This window comes from Lipophrys pholis, assembly GCF_963383615.2.
Source record: "Lipophrys pholis genome assembly, chromosome: 3".
Lineage (NCBI taxonomy): Eukaryota > Metazoa > Chordata > Actinopteri > Blenniiformes > Blenniidae > Lipophrys > Lipophrys pholis.
In genome coordinates this window covers 2,863,833-2,883,214 of record NC_137627.1, presented here as the reverse complement: position 1 = coordinate 2,883,214, position 19,382 = coordinate 2,863,833, and the positions used below count along the sequence as shown (strand labels likewise).

The following is a 19,382-nucleotide window of genomic DNA, read 5'->3' as shown; positions in this document are numbered from 1 at the left end:
TGCACTTTGACAAGTATGTACGTAAATATATTATATATATATATATATATATATATATATCTTTTTTTTTTTTCATATGCAAACTCCCTGACAGTGTAAAAATTTAGCCTGTCAGACATCAAATGTACAATAACCAACATGCATATTGTGAACGCCCATAAGGATTTGAGCTGCAGGGAGTGCGACTGTAACAAACGGCAGTCGAGGGGGGGCAGGCATGCAAACAACCCTCTTAATTGGACGGTTGAATAATCACCTGATCTCCCCAAAGGCGACATTCCCGGGTTTAAGTGGGATCCTCACTTGGCCCCAGAAGCCAGGGAAACTCTGCCGTTCCTGGCTGCTCGTCTGCTTCGATAGTGATGATTAAAAAGACGTTATGTTCTCTGCATTGTGGCCCAAATCTGTTCAGCTCAACTTGCCACAATGATGCTTTATTGACAGGAAAAACTCATTTGGTTTAACAATACCTATCAAAAACATGTCGGATATGTTCTCCCAAGCCTTGAAGCCCTTGAGTGAATCTATAAGATATATGTGGATTCGGCATTTAATGGCTCTAATGCAAACAATAGAAAAACCCTTTAAGTTAATTTACTCAACAGTGATTGCAATAGGTCTGTGTGAATATTCCTATAATATTCTCCACCATTGATTTGAAGTGCGATTGCTTTCATCTTGGATTCTATCTACATTGTAAGTGTATATGTCTATAGCAGCGAATGAGCTGGAAATGAGGCATAGTTACAGTAATTCAGAGTCCCTTGGCAAACTTCTCTGCAAGGAAGCGAGCACCAGCACAAATTGGTAGTTGGAGGCTTGGAGCGATTACGTCTTTGTTAGTGGCTACAGACGGCTGCAACAACATCTTGCAGTTCAGCTGTAAAGTATTGTAATCAATACAGCCTCTGTGAATAAGGGGGAAGATTAAAGAACACAATCAATTTTGCCCAATGAGCAGAAAGAAAGGAAGGCAGTCCAAAAGCTTGATGATTAGAGTCATTGATGACCTGAAAACAATCTTGCCATGACCACGATTGCAGACCAAGCCACCACTTAGTTCCTCCATCAGCTTGTCACGTTTTTTTTTTTTTCCGGGAGGGGTGCGCTTTATGAAAGTAATAGCACCCTGGCGAGGGTAAACAAGAGCTGAGTGAGTTGTGTGTTCACAGCTGAAGAATGTGGCACGGCCTTGTAAACGCTCTAAACACAGAGTGTCTGGCTTTTTCACAGTCTATTTCACCTGCTTCTGCTCAGCTGGCTCAGCTTATACAGACACTTGAAACGATATTATTTCATTTAAATTTCATAGCTTAATATAAAGCGCATAACACCTAGAAGTGTGATGAGCCTCACACCTTAAAATCCAGCAAAGTTTAGATTTACACTTTGGCTTTATCCATTGTTTTAATTTGGGGGACGTCCAGTGCCGCCTTTTATATTAAAACAACATTTGTTGTTTAATTTGAGGTGATCACCACATTAAAGACGATGTCTAACAGCCCAGCAGCTATATAATAGGTGTGCCAGAAGGCGTAGTTGTAATTGTGCCACTGTGTAGTCAATGCTGGACTAAGTGTATGATAATGAAAACGTATTAGAATCCTGAACGATAAAGGTAAAATGTGGTCACCATCTGCTGATGTATTGTTGTCGCGAGAGAGGAACAAAATGTACTCTGCAGTGTTTGATATTCCTTCATGAAAAGCCAAGACAAAAGGCATAGAATGAATGCAGATTAAACTCCAAGTGAAGCAGGGCTTCAATGACAGATTTAATGATAAAGTTCCACTTTATAGGTTATTGTTTCAGAAGTCTGACGGCAGTAAATGATATTCACAGGATTGTACTAGACTTTAAAAGTCATGGCAGGTCTTTAGACAGCCAGCAATTGCCTCACGCATTAAATGTATTCAGCACAGTGAAACTGAATTTTAAAATTCAAGTCATATTTATCTTTGCCTTAACTAATCTGTTTTGGAGTTATTAGCTTTAGGGTCTGTTTCCATGACAACGGTGCTCAGAGTCACTGAAAATACGAAGTTTTGAGAACGGCTTCCAAGGGGTAACTTTCTGAAAACGCTCGGCGCCGTCTCCTTGTGGACTTCGGGAACGCAGTTACTGCGAACGCAAATCAAGGTCGCAGAGAATAGTTGTTCTGCAAATGTGTGATTAGATCGGCAATAACAACAACGGCAGCCTGTAGAGTGGCAGAGTGGCAATGGGGCCTTAACCTCCAATACTGTTTTTTGTTGGCACTTCCTTTATAACATCACTTTTTATTTACACACACACACTTTGAACAAGCTTAACCGGGATCCTATGACTTGAACCCCATTATGTCGGTTATTTTGATGAAATATCTCACCCTGCTGTTGCGATGCAAAGTCTTTGGTCCCGACTTAAAACTGAAAGCACATTGCATGGCAACTGCAACCATTAACCACGTGTTATACAAACAAAGTCTATTTACCATTTTAAATTTGGTATTTTAAGCAGAAAGTTTAGGAGAAGTTGGCTTGTGGCCTTAAGCATCCGCTGCTTTTTGACCCTTCGACGTGGGCTCATGGTGGGAAGAATTGGATTGTTCACTGACGAACGGAGAGCCAGAGCAGGCTTTAGACCTTCATGAGACAGGTTAGTTTTACCCCCCTGATGATGTGCTGGTGCAATCCTTTTTGATTAGCTGTTCTCTTCACTTAGCTTAAAAAAAAAAAAAAAAAAAAAAAAAAAAAAAAGAGGATTCTTTCTCAAACATCATGGAACAAGCCCACAGTTTTCCTCCGTCTACCGAGAGGCACTACTTATATTCCTGTGGTGCATCTTTTCAGGCTTTCCTCCAGTTAGTCTTGGGAGGATGATTTTCACTGAATGGGAAGGGTGAGGAGTGATTTAAAATCCTTTAAAATCTTTTGTGGGTTTTGGCAGCTTGAACTGTAAAAACAGACTTTTATAGATGGTGTGAGAACTGCAGTTGAGAGAAAAAGCCTGATTTGTGGTCTTTGGGTATGATGAGCTGCAGATTATTGTTTGTCCATTGGGTACCTGCAGGATTTATGTATTCATAACAGTGAGTATGATGGTTATTGGAAACAGGATACGAAATGATTGCAGAATACTTACACCCTGGATGTTCAAGCTGTGGTGAAATGGTACCAAAATATATTTGGCTCGTATCGCCTGGCAAATACATTGGACATAAGACCATTTATTTTAGATGGAGGAATTTATTCCTGTGGTTGCAAAAAAATCCCATTGTAGAATAAATAAACCTTTATCAAAAGCAAATTTTGTTAACCCGGCATTTTGCCATTTCGAATTGTACTTTTACGAACATGAAATAAGTCATCAAACATAAATATATTCTGCAATGAACTTGGTACCGTCAAAAGATATTGAAGTATAATAAATCATTCAGGAACAGGAATAAAGTATTTTTAACAAACCAAACTCCATAAGAAAATGCTTAAGCGTTGATGTAAAGCTGAGCTAAAAAAAATGCGTCACACGTCTCGCTTTTGCATTTTCATGACGGCAACATTTTGAAATTTAGGTCTTTTTCCACAGAAACAGCAGAAACTGATGTAGTTTAGTACGACAGGCCATGACTTTGTGCTGGTAGTTTTAATGAAACTACACGCATATACCCGTGCAGAGAGCAATATATTAACGATGGCCAGTACAATTCGTATGAACAGACGACAAAGTTGTATTGTTATTGCGTTAACGCCACTATTAAACCACTAAGTCCCAGGAGAACATGCACTGGGAGTCATGACACTCTGGACGCCGCCATTGTTGTTATTGTCCATCTACTCATGCCTGTCCCGGTGAACTATTTAATACAGCCGTAGTGCTCATGTGCAGCAGCAATGTTCTGCCATCTCCACAGAGACCGACTCGGAATGTTTCATAAAAGTTGTGCTTTCTCCCGATGGCACAGAGCCTTTACAAAAAGTTCCATCTTGGGAGCAGTTTTCAAAAAGTTGTGTTTTCAGTGAATCCCACCATCGTAGCGGTGTAAACAGACACCCAAACCGCAACCAAAATGTTCAGTTTACATGTTACATCGTGTAAACAGGGCTTGACGCACTTCCACTGATCCACAGGCAATAAGAAATGGACTGAACCATTCCACACAAGATGGGGGTGAGTCACATACTCATTTTAAAATCACAAATGATTTCCTGAAATCACATATTGCACAGGGCAATTGTTCTGCCAATGAAGAGACCCCGGGACCCCCCCATGTGTGACTGATATCTGAGAGAGTTACAACATAATAAAATTCCTCTGCAGAAAGATAAAACCCGGCCCATCTCGATTCATCTTCCAGCACCTTTCAATTTTTAGCTAAAATAAGGTGCAGGTCTGCTTTTACCTGGTACCTTATCTGACAACATTATAGATAATATCAGAGCACATTATTTCCACCTATGCATGGCGCCGTAGTCTGAATCCTTGTTAGTTAAGGTCACACCTGCTGTAGCCGAATTATTCCGAATGGTATTCCAGGAGGAGCTCAGACAGAAAAAGAAGAATGATGACCTGACACAATCGCAACAGCCTATTGGCACGGTGTAAATCAAAGACCAATCTGCCCTGACAGGTACAGCTTTCATGACGGGATCCAACTGGGATTTCAAATACTCTAACCAGCCAGATAAAGACCCCTGCCTGAAGAATGTGTCCACCACGAGTCAGGGAGAAAATGATAAAATAAATAAAGAAATAAGAAAACACTGATGGTTTGAGTGCCTGTCCAAAAGCTCGACGTTGACTGCATTTTAATGGCCAAACATTTTTTTGGCGAAGTGTTTCGATTTGCTTTCTCGGCTGTCCCTCGTGGAGGGAGAAGCACGCAACAAATTCAAAAGAGGACAATGAGAGGCAACAGAAACGCTTGTCTAAAAATATGAAGAGGCCAAAGAGTCAGTGAGAGATGAGTAAACTGCGCTTGAGATGTTATGTATTTATTTTGAAGTTGAGACAGCTGAACGTGAGTTTTGCATTATATCCCAGACACTAAAAGCCACAGCTGTTATTTATTTGTAATGCACCTGTGCAGCTGCAACTCGACTCACCGTTGTAGAGAAAGCCATTTTTATGTTTAATTAACCATTATGGGGCTGTGCAGAGGCAGTGATACGTGCTCAAACAGCACTGCCACCAGGCAACACTGTTCTCGCTTTTTAATTGAGCGATAGTAAAATATACAAGTGCAGGGAACGCATCCAAAGATCAATCCAAACAGCCATTAATTCCTCAACATGTGACAGAAAAAAGAAAAATCCCAACTCAATGGCGCTTTCTGCAGGAAGGAGAGACCCTCTGATATAATATGGCCCTTTCCATGTTGCTAAAGGAAACGACTCCCGGTATTGGATCAATTTTCACCGGCGCACAGCATGGTCAGCTGCATCTAGCTATTATTTCTAGATACAGCAGTGGAGCCCCGCGCCACTGTGACATCCCTGACCCTCGCACAGGTAGAAGAAAGTTTAAGTATATGACAGCTGAGTGTAATGAAAAAGCACTTTTGGACTCTTTGAGCTTGTCTTGTTTACCTCCTCTGCCTCTGAGTGGCACTTTCATCTGTCTTCTCCCCTAATTGGATCCTCTGCACACATTCCCATCGGAGGATCTGCATCTCCTCATACACACTGCACATTTACCTTCCACACACACACACACACACGGCACATTTGCCTTTATGTGTTTACCGCCTCTCTGTATAATGACAGCCAGAGCTTTGCCCTCACATTTATTTGCATTTCCTCTCAACCCACCCAGTGTCTGAGGCCTCTCCTTAAACATCAAAAGAAGCACCAGGAGGAAAAGATGGGGTTCCATCTCAATGAAAATAAACCCTCAGAAACGACGTTACAGACACTGTGCGGCGAGGCTATTAGTGTGCTGCCCAGGATTCACCCCATCAAGGCAGAACTGCAAACACCAGGCAGAACGTGCAATTACTGCACATCAAACAAACTCGCAATTAACCCGTGATAATAAAATATTAGAGGTTACTTCTGTTGCTTTTTAATGAGCAAATAAACTTGATTATTGTTCCCCCTTTCTCTGTTTACATCTGATTTTTCATTTTTAATTTTTTTTTTTTTTTAAATGGTGACTAACCCCTACAAAAGATAATAGAAATCGTGTTCATGGTGTTTTTCTATTTTTTTAAGCCACTAACAATACAACTCACTCATATATATTACACCCTAAACAGCTATGTCAGGATGTAATATATTAATTGGCAATGATGCAATAATGAGACAATATGCGGGAAATGGCCCAAGTGGAAACAACAGTGCTCATGTTTGCAGACACGATTACAGTTATATATATATATATAATATATATACACCCACTGGCCACTTTATTAGGTACACCTGTCCAACTGCTCGTTAAAGCAAATTTCTATTCAGCCAATCACATGGCAGCAACTCAATGCATTTAGGCATGTAGACACGTAGACATCTGCAGTTCAAACCGAGCATCAGAATAGGGAAGAAAGGTGATTTAAGTGAATTTGAACGTGGCATGGTTGTTGGTGCCAGACGGGCTGGTCTGAGTATTTCAGAATCTGCTGATCTACTGGGATTTTCCCGCACAACCATCTCTAGGGTTTACAGAGAATGGTCCGAAAAAAGAGAAAATATCCAGTGAGCGGCAGTTCTGTGGGCCAAATGCCTTGTTGATGCCAGAGGTCAGAGGAGAATGGCCAGACTGGTTGGAGCTCATAGAACGGCAACAGTAACTCAAATAACCACTGGTTACAACCGAGGTCTGCAGAAGAGCATCTCTGAACGCACAACACCTGGAACCTTGAGGCGGAGGGGCTTCAGCAGCAGAAGACCACACCGGGTGCCACTTCTGTCAGCTGAGAACAGGAAACTGAGGCTACAATCCCCACAGGCTCAACAAAACTGGACAATAGAAGATTGGAAAAACGTTGCCTGGTCTGATGAGTCTCGATTTCTACTGCGACATTCGGATGGTCGGGTCAGAATTTGGCGTCAACAACATGAAAGCATGGATCCATCCTGCCTTGTATCAACGGTTCAGGCTGCTGGTGGTGGTGTCGCGGTGTGGGGGGATATTTTCTTGGCACACTTTGGGCCCCATAGTACCAATTGAGCATCGTGTCAATGCCACGGCCTATCTGAGTATTGTTGCTGACCATGTCCATCCCTTTATGACCACAGTGCACCCATCTTCCGATGGCTACTTCCAGCAGGATAACGCGCCATGTCATAAAGCGCCAATCATCTCAGACTGGTTCCTTCAACATGACAATGAGTTCATTGTACTCAAATGGCCTCCACAGTCACCAGATCTCAATCCAATAGAGAACCTTTGGGATGTGGTGGAACCTGAGATTCGCATCATGGATGTGAAGCCGACAAATCCGCAGCCACTGCGTGACGCTATCATGTCAATATGGACCAAACTCTCTTGAGGAATGTTTCCAGTACCTTGTTGAATCTAAGCCACGAAGGACTATGGCAGTTCTGAAGGTTAAAGGGGTCCAACCCAGTACTAGCAAGGTGTACCTAATAAAGTGGCCGGTGAGTGTATATTATGTGCACATATATATATATATATATGTGTGCGTGTGTGTGTGTGTGTATATATATATATATATATATATATATATATACACACACACACACACACGCACACACACTAATTAACTAATAATTAATTACAGGAAAGTATATATATACTAGTACCTACTACTACTACTAATAATAACTATATGAAGTTAATGCCACTGGAATCACAATTTGAGACTGAATTTCTGGTGTAGTGATGTGAGCTGCTGGTATCAAACGCTGCCTGAATTCTCCCTGTTACATTATTTAAGTCATAGCAACAACAACAACAACAACAAAAAGCTCCACGGCTTCATACCCATCCGGGAAAGTGTTGGCGTGAGCTACAGTGAGCCCCATAAGGGAACAGTGTCCGTTATAATAAATACAAATCTGTCAGCTTCCTGTCCCCCTTCACATTCTTGATCATTAAGCCTGCTGTAATCACAACTGTGGGACTCATTAAATTGCTGACAGCCAATGCTGCTAAAGAGAGCGCTTTCTGAATCACTGGGCCCTGCTACTATTTCTCTCTAATAGCACAACACGAGTATAAACAACTGACTCATATTCTTCTCAACTGTGACTGCTGAAATTACATCACAAAAGTGCTAGCCTCGGAGAAAACGCAGCCATTAAAAACTGGGGCTTTTTACAAGTCGCGTTTACTTTTAACAGGCCTGACAGTGTTTGGATTCCTGATCCACTTGTCAGCCTGCAATCTCAAAGGGGGATTTTTTTTTTCTCTCCACCGTATCCTAAATGCCCTCGCATTGGAGTTTCATTTAAAGCCATGGCAAGCTTTCAAATTCATATCATCAGTCACAGGTTGAAGATTATAGGTGAGGCTTCATGTAAAGCTGCCACACACACAAACAGAAACACACACACACATACGGACGCACAGCCTTGATGTACGAACTTTGCGTTTCAGCCTTTTTTTCCAGGAGATGTTTACATGCGGAATATTGCCACAGATTAGTCACGTTATCATACAAGCAGAGTAACTAGCAGGGACATCATTACTTTTAGAGGCAGTGCGGGTGTAGCAGCGTGGTGTGACAGGAGAAGCCGGAGTGGAAAGATTTAAACCCCCTCCCTTAAAAAACTAAAAAAAAAAACAAAAAAAACAATAGAGTGGTGGCATGACGTATGCTCGCTTAAAGGATACTTTCCTTGAACTGGTACACCCACCCTGTAGCCCTGGAAGCTCTGACTGGGGTGGAAGTTGAAGATAAAGAGCACATTTGCCCTGTCAAAGACAACGACCTTGTCCCCTTCGTGCTTGGCGCTGACATAGGCCTGCGACGGGAAAAGGGGAGAGAGAGAGAGGGAGAGAGAGAGAGAGAAAAAAGACACGTTAATAAAAGTATTTCTTCATGAATAGTCATTACCTTTCTCATCTTGGGTTTGGAGAGCATTATAATGGGGTGCGTTATATCAGTGGACGACACATTTACAAACAGGCAAGGAAACACTCGGGAGGAAAATTTCGGGTGGTGCCACTCATCAGCGGAAAGCAGCGGCCCGGGATGGAGCCAGGCAGGCACTGTCAGCAGTAGACAGCTGCACATGATAAAGCCGCCACTCTCCTGTGGAGCGAGCTACTGTTAACGTGTCATTAGCAGAGATTATCAATGTCACCCTACCCACTATTTTTAGTGCCTTGTTCCCCAAGCCAATTTCAGGGCAGCATATTCACGGCGGAACGAGAAGATAAGCACCTCTGCAACTGGACGGGCAGAGAGGACGGAGGTTAAGTATATTAACTGACAGGATGGAGCCTTTGTGTTCAAACTCTGGATATTTGAAGTCATGCCAAGTTTCTCCGACTGCTTTAGCATAGCGGAAGAAATCTTAACCTCCTTCCATCAAGTCGTGAACAAACAAGCACATACATCCGATGTAGAGCTCTACCTATAAATAAATAAATGTAAATGTAATCAACAGGCTTGGTGGTTATCTGGAATTTATTCTAATTATATTCACAGTCTGTCCATGTTTGTCAGGAATTTTCCAAATGCTCATATAATAATATCCGAGAGTGCGGACAGAAACGCACCACCTTATGATAGGAAACATACGGTGGCGTTGGAGTTTGACTTCAGGTTGGAGAGGAGAAGTTTCTGTTTCTGTCACCGCCTGCAGCATCACATTGACCTGAAACAGCTCTGAGTGAATCGTAGCCAGCCTATGAAAGCAGGGTAAATCCCTACTTTGGAAGTAGGCTCCCTGAAAGAGGAGGATTTAAAAAAAATAAATAAAAAGAAACCAGTTGAAATTCAATATTTCCACAAACTATGACCCTTTACTCCCTCACTGTTGCAGAAGTAAAAAAAAACAAAAAAAAAAACCCACTGCTGGGGAAAGACTGACTATTTCCCATGATGACAGGAACTATAGCTCAAAAAGTACACTTGATTATGTATTTGTTGTAACAGTAAATCTTAAACAGAATCCTTTTGCATCCACGTAGCTCTGAGCTTATAGTTGCCATGTTTACCAAAGTTCTTTTTTAATACCACCATTTTTTTTTTTTAAAATGAATTGTTTACAGCAGTGTGAGTATCAGCCGATACTCAGTATATAATAATCACATCAGGCACCAAAAAAATCTGATTGGGACATTCAAGCTTTTATCTTTCAGATATTCTTCTATTAGTCATAAGAGAAGTGAAAAAACACAAAAACAAACAAATATAAAAGACAAGCCTCTTCCCTGGTGTCTTCACAAATTGCACCCCAATTACATATCTTATCCAAAAGTGTGTCTTGCACATCCCACAAATGTTTTTTTTTTTAATAAACCATTTCTGTTCCCTAAAACAGCAGATGAAAAGGCTACTAAACTGAAGCAACAAAGCAGTATTTCAAAAGGAGGATAAACACCACTGAGATTAAACAAAATGGCAAACAGTGATTAAATTCATTGATTTGAATAATTGTGCCGATCCTTCAAAACCTTTGGATGACGGGTAACAGTTGTAATTTATCTTCGTTACTGAATAAAGTCAAAATTAGACATTTCGTTAGATAATAATTAAAATAAACCAGTGAAATGTAAGTATTGAGATTGGCAGATTCTCAATACTTAGAAAAAACAGACGGGGGGGCAAAAGTTCTGATGAGTATCTCCAGTTTTATCCTTCAGATATACAACAAAGACGACTACTTCGAAGAAAAATGAGTGCAACTAGTAAATAATGGCATTTTAGTGATGACAAGAGGAATAAAACAAAGATATTCATACGTCCGATAACAAACCTGCTTTTTTCAGGGCTGATTCTTCTTTGATTAAAGTCTTTTAACCTATCTTGAGTTTTCAATAATAAAAAAGAAAGAGAAGTTGGAACATTTCAAGCACTGGACATTCAAGTTTACATGTTAGGAAAAGACTTCAGGCATTAATGTGAGATAAGTAAAAATCAATATTCTTTGTTTTATCCCAGTTTAGAGGTCTACACAAAGAGGAAGAGGCTGAGACGTTAAAGATGGAAAAAAAGTTCAGAAACTTTTTCAGCAGTAAAAAATAAAAAATAAAAAAACCTCAACAGCTCTACTTTTGAAACATGAACAAATATTCTGTGTGATATTTGGAAGTAGCCTCCTTTGTAGATCCACTCTCTGAGCGTATTGAGCGTTTGGTGTCCCGATCGGAGCTTTGTTTTCACTTGGTATCGGATCGAAGTCGAAGCCCGTGGTATCACACATCACTAACATTTTGTGGCTGTAGTACTGCTATCAGTACACAAACCCCTCAGGATGCAGTAGTCTGTTTGCTACTGTGTACTGGTTTATTGACATTTCATCACAGCGGTACACCTCAAAAAATGATATCTTTTGCTCTACCGGGAGCTTCAGCTCATGTCACAGTTTGGCCTTTTACAGCTCACAGACGTACATCTTCAAAACAAAAAGGTGCAAAAATCGCACTTCAAACCCGAGTCGCACGTACATTTCTATTTTTGAATACTTTGCTTACATCCGAGAGGTGAGTCGGTGATAGATCCTCTTCTCATTCGGACTACTAAACATCCCTGAGCCCTCCCACTGCGGTGAAATATTCAACTATCCCAGTTAAAAAACTATTCCTTCAAAAAGCACAATTACACCTTGGCAATGTCAACGATAAGCTCCGCCGAGGATTCAGACTCATCTGGTTATTATGCGTAATCTGAGCAGTTCTTGCCGTTACCAATGAGAGATGCTCTAACGTTCGGCGATATTGTATCAGCCCTGTGAGGAAGACGGAGGAGACGCTTTCGTCTCAGCTGCTTGTTTGCATAGAGACTGAATCACCGGGTTGAACACAGAAACCTGAGGAGCTTATTTATTACGTCTCGCTTTAGTCTGCGCTTTGATTTTGTGGCTGTGAGTTCATTTCATTTCTGCCAAGTCGTTTTTACCGGGGTCAGCTCAGATTTACCTCCATGACATTTCAAATTATGTTCTTTTTTTTGTTTTTAACCGTGTTTGAATAAGCGCTCCTGCGTCACCATTAGAAGACCCCTCCCTTTTTTAAGGTTAATTGAGTTGAAGGCTCCATTTGAGTTGAAAACGTCATTTTTCATTTTCATTTCAGAAAAGGTTCTGATTTACACAGCAACTTTGTGTTTGTTTGGGTTTTTCTTGTGATAGAAACACACACGCATGCAAAACGCTGTAAACATTAGCAATGGCGAGTACAGGGACATTTGTATGGACAGACGACCGAGCTGGATTGTTATTACCGTGACTGTCAACTATAAAACTACCGAGTCCCAGGAGAAGATGGACTCTCGGGACGTATCCTGCCTTTACCTCCTCGGCTCCAGCACCCCCACAACCACAACCACAATAAAGAGTTTTTAAAGAGGATGCTCAAAACTGCCCAAATATTGACCTCAACGAAACGTCTATACAGAATATATCTGTGTTTTATGTATTAATGATGGTGGAATAATGCTGTGAAGTGAACTTCAACTCGCCCAGATCTGGACCGGCCTCCCATGGCGGCTCGGTAGTTGGAGCTCACTCCGGACTAAACTGAAGGCCCACTGACGCAGCACCAGAACAGCAATCTCACATCCCGCTGTGCCAGATGGATTTTTATGATAAAACACAATCTGTGTTGGACCACACAATATCAGTTTGGAGGCATGTTCGACATGCAATGAATACTGTAGCGCCGCATCACCCATCTGTTGTGTTCATGTTTTGAAAATGCGGCAGAATATAAGCTTTGGCTGCAGACACACTGCTGTGTGTGTGTGTGTGTGTGTGTGTGTGTGTGTGTGTGTGTGTGTGTGTGTGTGTGTGTGTGTGTGTGTGTGTGTGTGTGTGTGTGTGTGTGTGTGTGTCTAATGCAGTGTTTTGCAATCACTTATTGACACTATCTAACACTATATTCAGTGTGATTTCATCCGGTGGTGCCATTAGACGGCTGGTAGACGAGCACGCTGACAGAAGACACCGAGTATCTTTGCTCAGCGAATCAATCACACACCGTCAGTGGATGTGTCGCAGTCAGATTGAGGAGATCAGTGCTTTTGACTGATGAAATTTCACCTCGTTTCCCACACAAATTGCCAAGTTCCCCCCCCCCCGAGGAAAAATTATATAGGGGCATTATTGTCGAAAAACTATTTGTCAATGTGTACAGGGAGTAAGGGGAGTCTGTCTGTACCTCTATCTGTGAGTTGAAAAGTCAGATTTGTCAATATGTCAAAGCATTTGTCAAACCTGAATCTGCTAAAGTCGTCTCAAGTTTGGTTTCCAAAGTTGTAAAAAAACATAAAAAAAAATAAAAAATCTGCTAATCTGTACTGAAATTTCGACATGGAATAAGATTTGTCACTGCGTACAAAGAAATTCATATTTGAAAAGTCTACATTTTTGGCTCCAAGTGCTGAAAATACAAACAAATCACAGGTTAGGAGTGGAGTGGCTTCACAATGGTCTGTCCTTTTACAGTGATATTCGCATCTGTAACGGGAGGGTTGCTGTGCCCTGAGCATAGGCTCGCAGGCTTGTTCATTCTGGCTGCTTACATCAGGCGGCGCTTTCCCACAGACTCTTTAGGCTTGTGGCGAAGGGCGTGGACAATGATGGAATCCTGACCGCACGCACTGAGTACATGTTAATGTCTCTGCAGTTTGTATAAGTAGTGAGGCGATTGCTGAGCCTTCTAAAAATATATTACAGGTATATGTGATTAACTTACATTTGCTGAGTTTACGGTACGCAGAGCAAACCTGCCGTTTCATGAAGTAGCACTGTGAACTAAACTGACCAATCAGCTTGGCTGAAAACGCTCTTGCTACTGCTAAGGTGGGAAGAGAGGAGTCCCAGGTGTATTCAGCTGGAGGCCACATGTTGGCATCGCTGAAACGGTTCCGGTATAAAGCCACAGTATGAAGTCATGGTGACTTTCCTTGAAAGGATTTGGGTAATGGATTGTTTTAATCCGCTCTGAGGCCACAGCCTTCCAATAACTGCAGCAAGGTAATAGCCAGTGAGCTGGCTGTAATAACAAGGGATAGGTTCACTCAAGGGTCTGTTAGTTACCATTACATTCGGGCTAGAGTAAAACAAACATTTACCTTAGTTCAGCACATATCAACAAATTGCTCCCAATGGATGGATGTGAGGCGCCTTGCGTGGCCACTGCCTGCAATGGTGTGTGTGAATGGGTGAATGTGACTAATGATGTAAAGCGCTTTGGGACTGGCAAAACAATGAGTGAAATCCATTTACATATCCTAAAATAACCTTTTATTACACTGTACTAAATAAATAAATAAATGTACTCAATAAACAGCATATATAAATGTGTCATGAGTGATAAGTGACATATCCGATTAAAAATGACACCACATTCATTAATAATTAAATTGTGGATTTTTGTTTTGTTTTACAGTTTCAAACTTTCAGTTAATATTTTATCAAAGTAAAGCAAACACCACCCAGTTTTTGAGAATCTCCGTTACATAGTAATAATAATAATAATAATATAATTACTTTATTTATATGGCACTTTTAAGAACAGTTGTTCACAAGGTGCTTTACAGTAAAAACACTCAAATATAAAAAGTCAGGCGAGACAAAGGAGAGATGGAAGCAGACAGGAATTACAGACGGCAACACAACAAAGGCCTAAGTGGCTAAAAAGAGATGTTGGGAGCAAAACTGAGGTCACGGTTGAATAAAACTCGGCTTTATGTTGGAATAATGGACCGAGGTTGTTGGTGGAAAGACGACTGTGGGTTTGGGGGGGTCGAAGAGAATTATTTTGGATTTGGAATGATTTAGTCGGAGAAGATTTGGAGCCATTCAACGGTTAATGTGATGAAGACAGTTAAAATATCTATGAGCCTTATAAAGGGTTAAATGTGATTTAAACCATCGAGCAGGTATTGTTACTCAGTATGCCTACAACTTGAATTAATATTTAAAATTTTGACTGTATTGGAGGAAGTAATCGCTTCGAGAAAATCTGAATCCGACTTTTTTAGCCATCATGTAGTTTTTATATACTTTATAGTTACTTTGAAAACATATATTACATGTACATTGATCAAATACCTGGTTTTGACAAGAAAATTATGTTTTTTGGAAAATAACTTTTTTCAGAAAGGTACTTTGTAATTTTCCTTATTTCTTTTTTAAAAACAGTACTCTTAGCAGAATAATAAATACAATTGAAACAAAGGAACAGAATTTGTACCCGAGTCCATATTTGCATTGCAGTTTTCTGCATAAAAGAACTTTTTAAAAGAAATTACCGGTATGTTTCAGCACTTTATACAACTAAACAACAATCCAGTGAAATAATGTTGACAACTGCCTATATAAGATGAACTTTTTGACTAATTCAAGACAAAATATGGTTTAAAAAAAAAAATAAAGAGACAAAAAACAAATAAATCTATATTGCATATGAATAATTTTTTTTGTAGTCAGTGAAAGACTAATAATATTGAAAAAGAAATTGTCTATCGTCTTTCCTTTGGCAAAGCCTTTAGCTGCCTTCACTTCTACACATTAGCAGAAAAATCCAGGAGTCGGAATACTGTGAAGTAATTCTACTGATTTATTTGGAGGAAAATTAAATGTTTGGATTTGGGAGAGAAAACTAAAAAGCAGCATGCCAAAGGGATGTGTTGTAGGGTTGTGTGAGTCTATATGGGTTTACATTAAAGCCAGAGAAACGGGAGCAGGTCAGCACCGGTGCCAAATGTATTCCTCCTCCCTGCCAGCGGCTTCCTTTGGGATCTGCCTTCCCTCCCGTTTGGCCCAGAAGGGAGCCGAGGAACCAGCCAGGCTCTGCCTTTCCTTTGCCTTACCTCCAAAGCGCCGTCTCATCTCCTTCTAAAGGAGGTAACAGCCTGCAGTAAGTCACAACACACTTTTGACTGATGGACCAATATGCAGAAATTATCCTTGTGAACCGTGGCGTGTCTTTAATTATGCTCTCTGATATTTTTTTATTACTCTGCTGCATTTGTCTGCATGATGAGGAGGAATATGCAGGTCACAGGAGCGAAGGTGAAATAGCTTCAAATTGAGGATTGCTTTCCCGGGGATGTGAGGGGAAGGTATTTTTGAATCAATTACACACACACACACACACACTTCTAATCCACCTAAATTCAGCCAAACTCTCCATTTGCATTATTTTATTACTTTGCCACCTGCCCCTTAGGAGTGTCACGTTGTTGATTATTTATATATCTTATAAGTGTCAATTATAGGTAAAGCCCGAGGAACTTAAACAATTCATAAGGAGCTGTACTGAGAGACCTTTTTCCAGATGCTTCAGCCGCCTGTCAGGTGTGTTTGTGTCTCCTCTGTGCACGTACAGCAGATGAAGGTTCAAACCTGATGAGTGAAGGAGTAGAAGACTCACAGCCCCTTGGCTCATACTTCCACCCCCCCCATCACAGAGGGTGACATATGTAAAGTTAACATCTCTTAAAAATTATGAAACCACAGATTTTCCTAAACAAATTTCTTAGGAAAAGCGGACACAAACACAATACTGAGATATCGCTGATGCTGCCATGAACGCTCCCTTGTTGCCATCAAACTGGCCTCAAAGCCGTGCAGTCAGGGTGAGTTTGTAAAAAAGATGCATAATGAAACAGCTATAAGAGTTTTTTTGGACATTTCACTGTATTTTACACCAGAAAGATTCATCAAAATTGTATTTACGTTAAAAGTGTAGTAAAGTGTTTGGCTTTTGCAAAACGCAACGTATACTCTGCACCATAAAAACCGTCGGCATGTCAATCATGTGGGCATAGTCTGAATAACAAGCATTAGAGACGGACGAATCAATGGACGCTTGAGATAAACTAAGTTGTTAAACATTCATAGAAACGTGGTTGAAAACCAGCCTGTTATGTTTATGGAATTTATGACTGTATAATACATTACAAAAGCATGTCCTTTTTACAAAAATGGCAAACCTTCCCCCGCTTGTGGCAGAAATCCCAAACTTCAGATGTTTGTTTTTTTTATAATTACTTGCGTTTTTGGGTTTAAATGCGATGCAGAGTACATAATCTATGTGTCTATATGCAACAAGCACGATATCAGGTGGACATGCGACAATGTGGTCTACTACTTGTGTATAAGATGTTAATGTCTTTGGGCTTCAGGAGTTTTTTTTCCTTCCAAACTATACAAAGTACTTTCTCTGGCTCCGATTTAAAACCAGCTGTGACTGGATCATGTTTTTTTTTTACATCACGTTTTAACACCAGCAGCTTTCCAGAACCGACTTTGCCCTTGAGTTTAGGGTTTCTGAATTCTACCCTGGAGCTCCCAGGTATTGAATTGCGATTTTTTATTTTTTATTTTTTTTAAAGAAGTTGACTGCGCAAATTTTGTGGAACGATTACACTTTCAAAATTCTGTCATTTTGATGTTGCGGAGCATTAATGCACAGCGCATGGAAACATGATGCATCCCAGTCCAGTCGGTGTTATCAGATGTCTCCATCGTGTATGTTGATAGTGAGAAATTTTTTTTTCCATCTATTCCAAAACTCTCAACAATATTGTTGCATGCTTCACTATTATTGTGCCGAGTATTGCCATAATATAATTAGCGAGTTATACTACGTGTGCATCTGCACCAGCCTCTACTTAACGCTGCATTACACGACTTTAACATGAACGACAGCGAGGCGTGAATGAGAGTGCGGTGTCCTTACAGGTGGGGCGGCCAGCCAGCCATACTTGTCTTCGGTCCGGTTCATGTCCCGGTCGAAGGCGTAGAGCTGAATGTAGCGGAGGTGATCCGTATCCAAAAGGTTAAACTGCCGCCGGGCGTAGTGGTAGCTCTGATTGTTGCCCTCTCTGGGGAAATCCAGCCACTCAGGATGGCCAAACTCATTTCCTGCAACACAGACGAGTGTTATTAAAGAATGTACATAATGAAGGGAAAGGCACACAGTCTGAATTAGCAGGGCACACTATCAAGCTCTGCTACGTGAGCGCCTTTTCTTTTTGCGGTGCAATCTTAGTGAGCCGAAAAACAAAAAAAAAAGAGAGAGATCAAACAGACCGGCGTCAGCGACAGTCTGTGACCTTTTTATCACCCCGGCAGAGGTTAGTACTTTCCATATTAAAACAGAGCCGCAACGCTCCGGCAACGTTTCCACCAACCTTCCTGTCACATCCCAACCTGCCCTTTCATGAGGAAAAACAAGACGAAACTAAAGTAAGAATACCGTGTAAATAAATCCCCCGACTTTCATTTGAGCTTCACTTTTCTTTTTAATAAATGCCGATATAATTCTTGAGGATACATTTACGTATTCAAGCTATTTTCATTTGAGCTTTTCAAGGTATTGATAAAAAAAAACAAAAAAAAAACAGGCAATAGTCAAACAAAGAAGAAAGATAATTCATCAGGACAGCTCTATTGGTTTATTCAAGTTCATTAAAAAAAGAAACTCGAATAAAAACGGAATAATTGTTTTCCGTCATTGAACGTCTCTGTACAAGGAAATTACCAGAGTACAAACCCTTCAACAACACACTCCTACCCATCCACAACTTTCTAAAAGATATGACAAGCACAACAAAGTGGAACCTATCCATGACAGGTGCTGACATGTAATCAACCCGTTGGCAACACATTCTGGAATACATCCAGACGTCGTCATTCTGTGCATGCTTGAGACGCGTTAATTCAAAACAATGACCGCGGTGTGTTACTGTTCATGCTTGAATTCAACGGCACTTTGCCAATATTTACTGCACCATCGTCTGGATCACATGTGGAGACATTTTCTCTTACAGATAGTGAGACGGTCGAAACGATGAAGACAAGACCGTTCAAGTGAGGTTCAATGTTTCCAGCATGCTATTCTCTGCTTACATATATATAGGTGGTTGTATTGTATAAGCGGGACCCAGAAATGATCCTGCATCGTTTTCAGTGTTTTTGCTAGTTTTCTGAAAAAACCCAAAAGAGTTTTGGTGTAAACGAGGGTGTAAAACACCTCCTCTACTCTGGGTTGGTTATTACAAGGGTTCTTGACTCGCGGATTAGCATTAGCAAGCATGTGTTGTGGCCCGCAGCGTACTTGGGTCACATTTTCTCCAATAACAAAAAAAATCCTGCGGTGTCTTGTTTATGGTGCAATGACTCGTCAACACTTCATCAGCACGCCTTCACCGCGAACTCTGAAGGCATCGACTTAAAAAGACAGTCTGAGATATTGACAGAAATGTCACAAACTGTCCCCCGTCGCCTCGGCAGTCCTCATTTCCCTCAGTGTGTTTT

At 40.9% G+C, this 19,382-nt stretch overlaps 1 protein-coding gene across 1 annotated transcript in view; it reads right to left on the bottom strand.

Moving 5' to 3' along the window:
• gbe1b (glucan (1,4-alpha-), branching enzyme 1b) overlaps positions 1 to 19,382 on the bottom strand; it is a 115,894-nt gene that overhangs the window by 20,195 nt on the left and 76,317 nt on the right. The window contains exons 13-14 of the mRNA XM_080459333.1: positions 17,803 to 17,987; positions 8,776 to 8,906 (exon numbers count right to left, since the gene is read on the bottom strand). Coding sequence (XP_080315459.1) covers positions 8,776 to 8,906; positions 17,803 to 17,987 — 316 coding nt within the window. The remainder of the gene's footprint in view (positions 1 to 8,775; positions 8,907 to 17,802; positions 17,988 to 19,382) is intronic.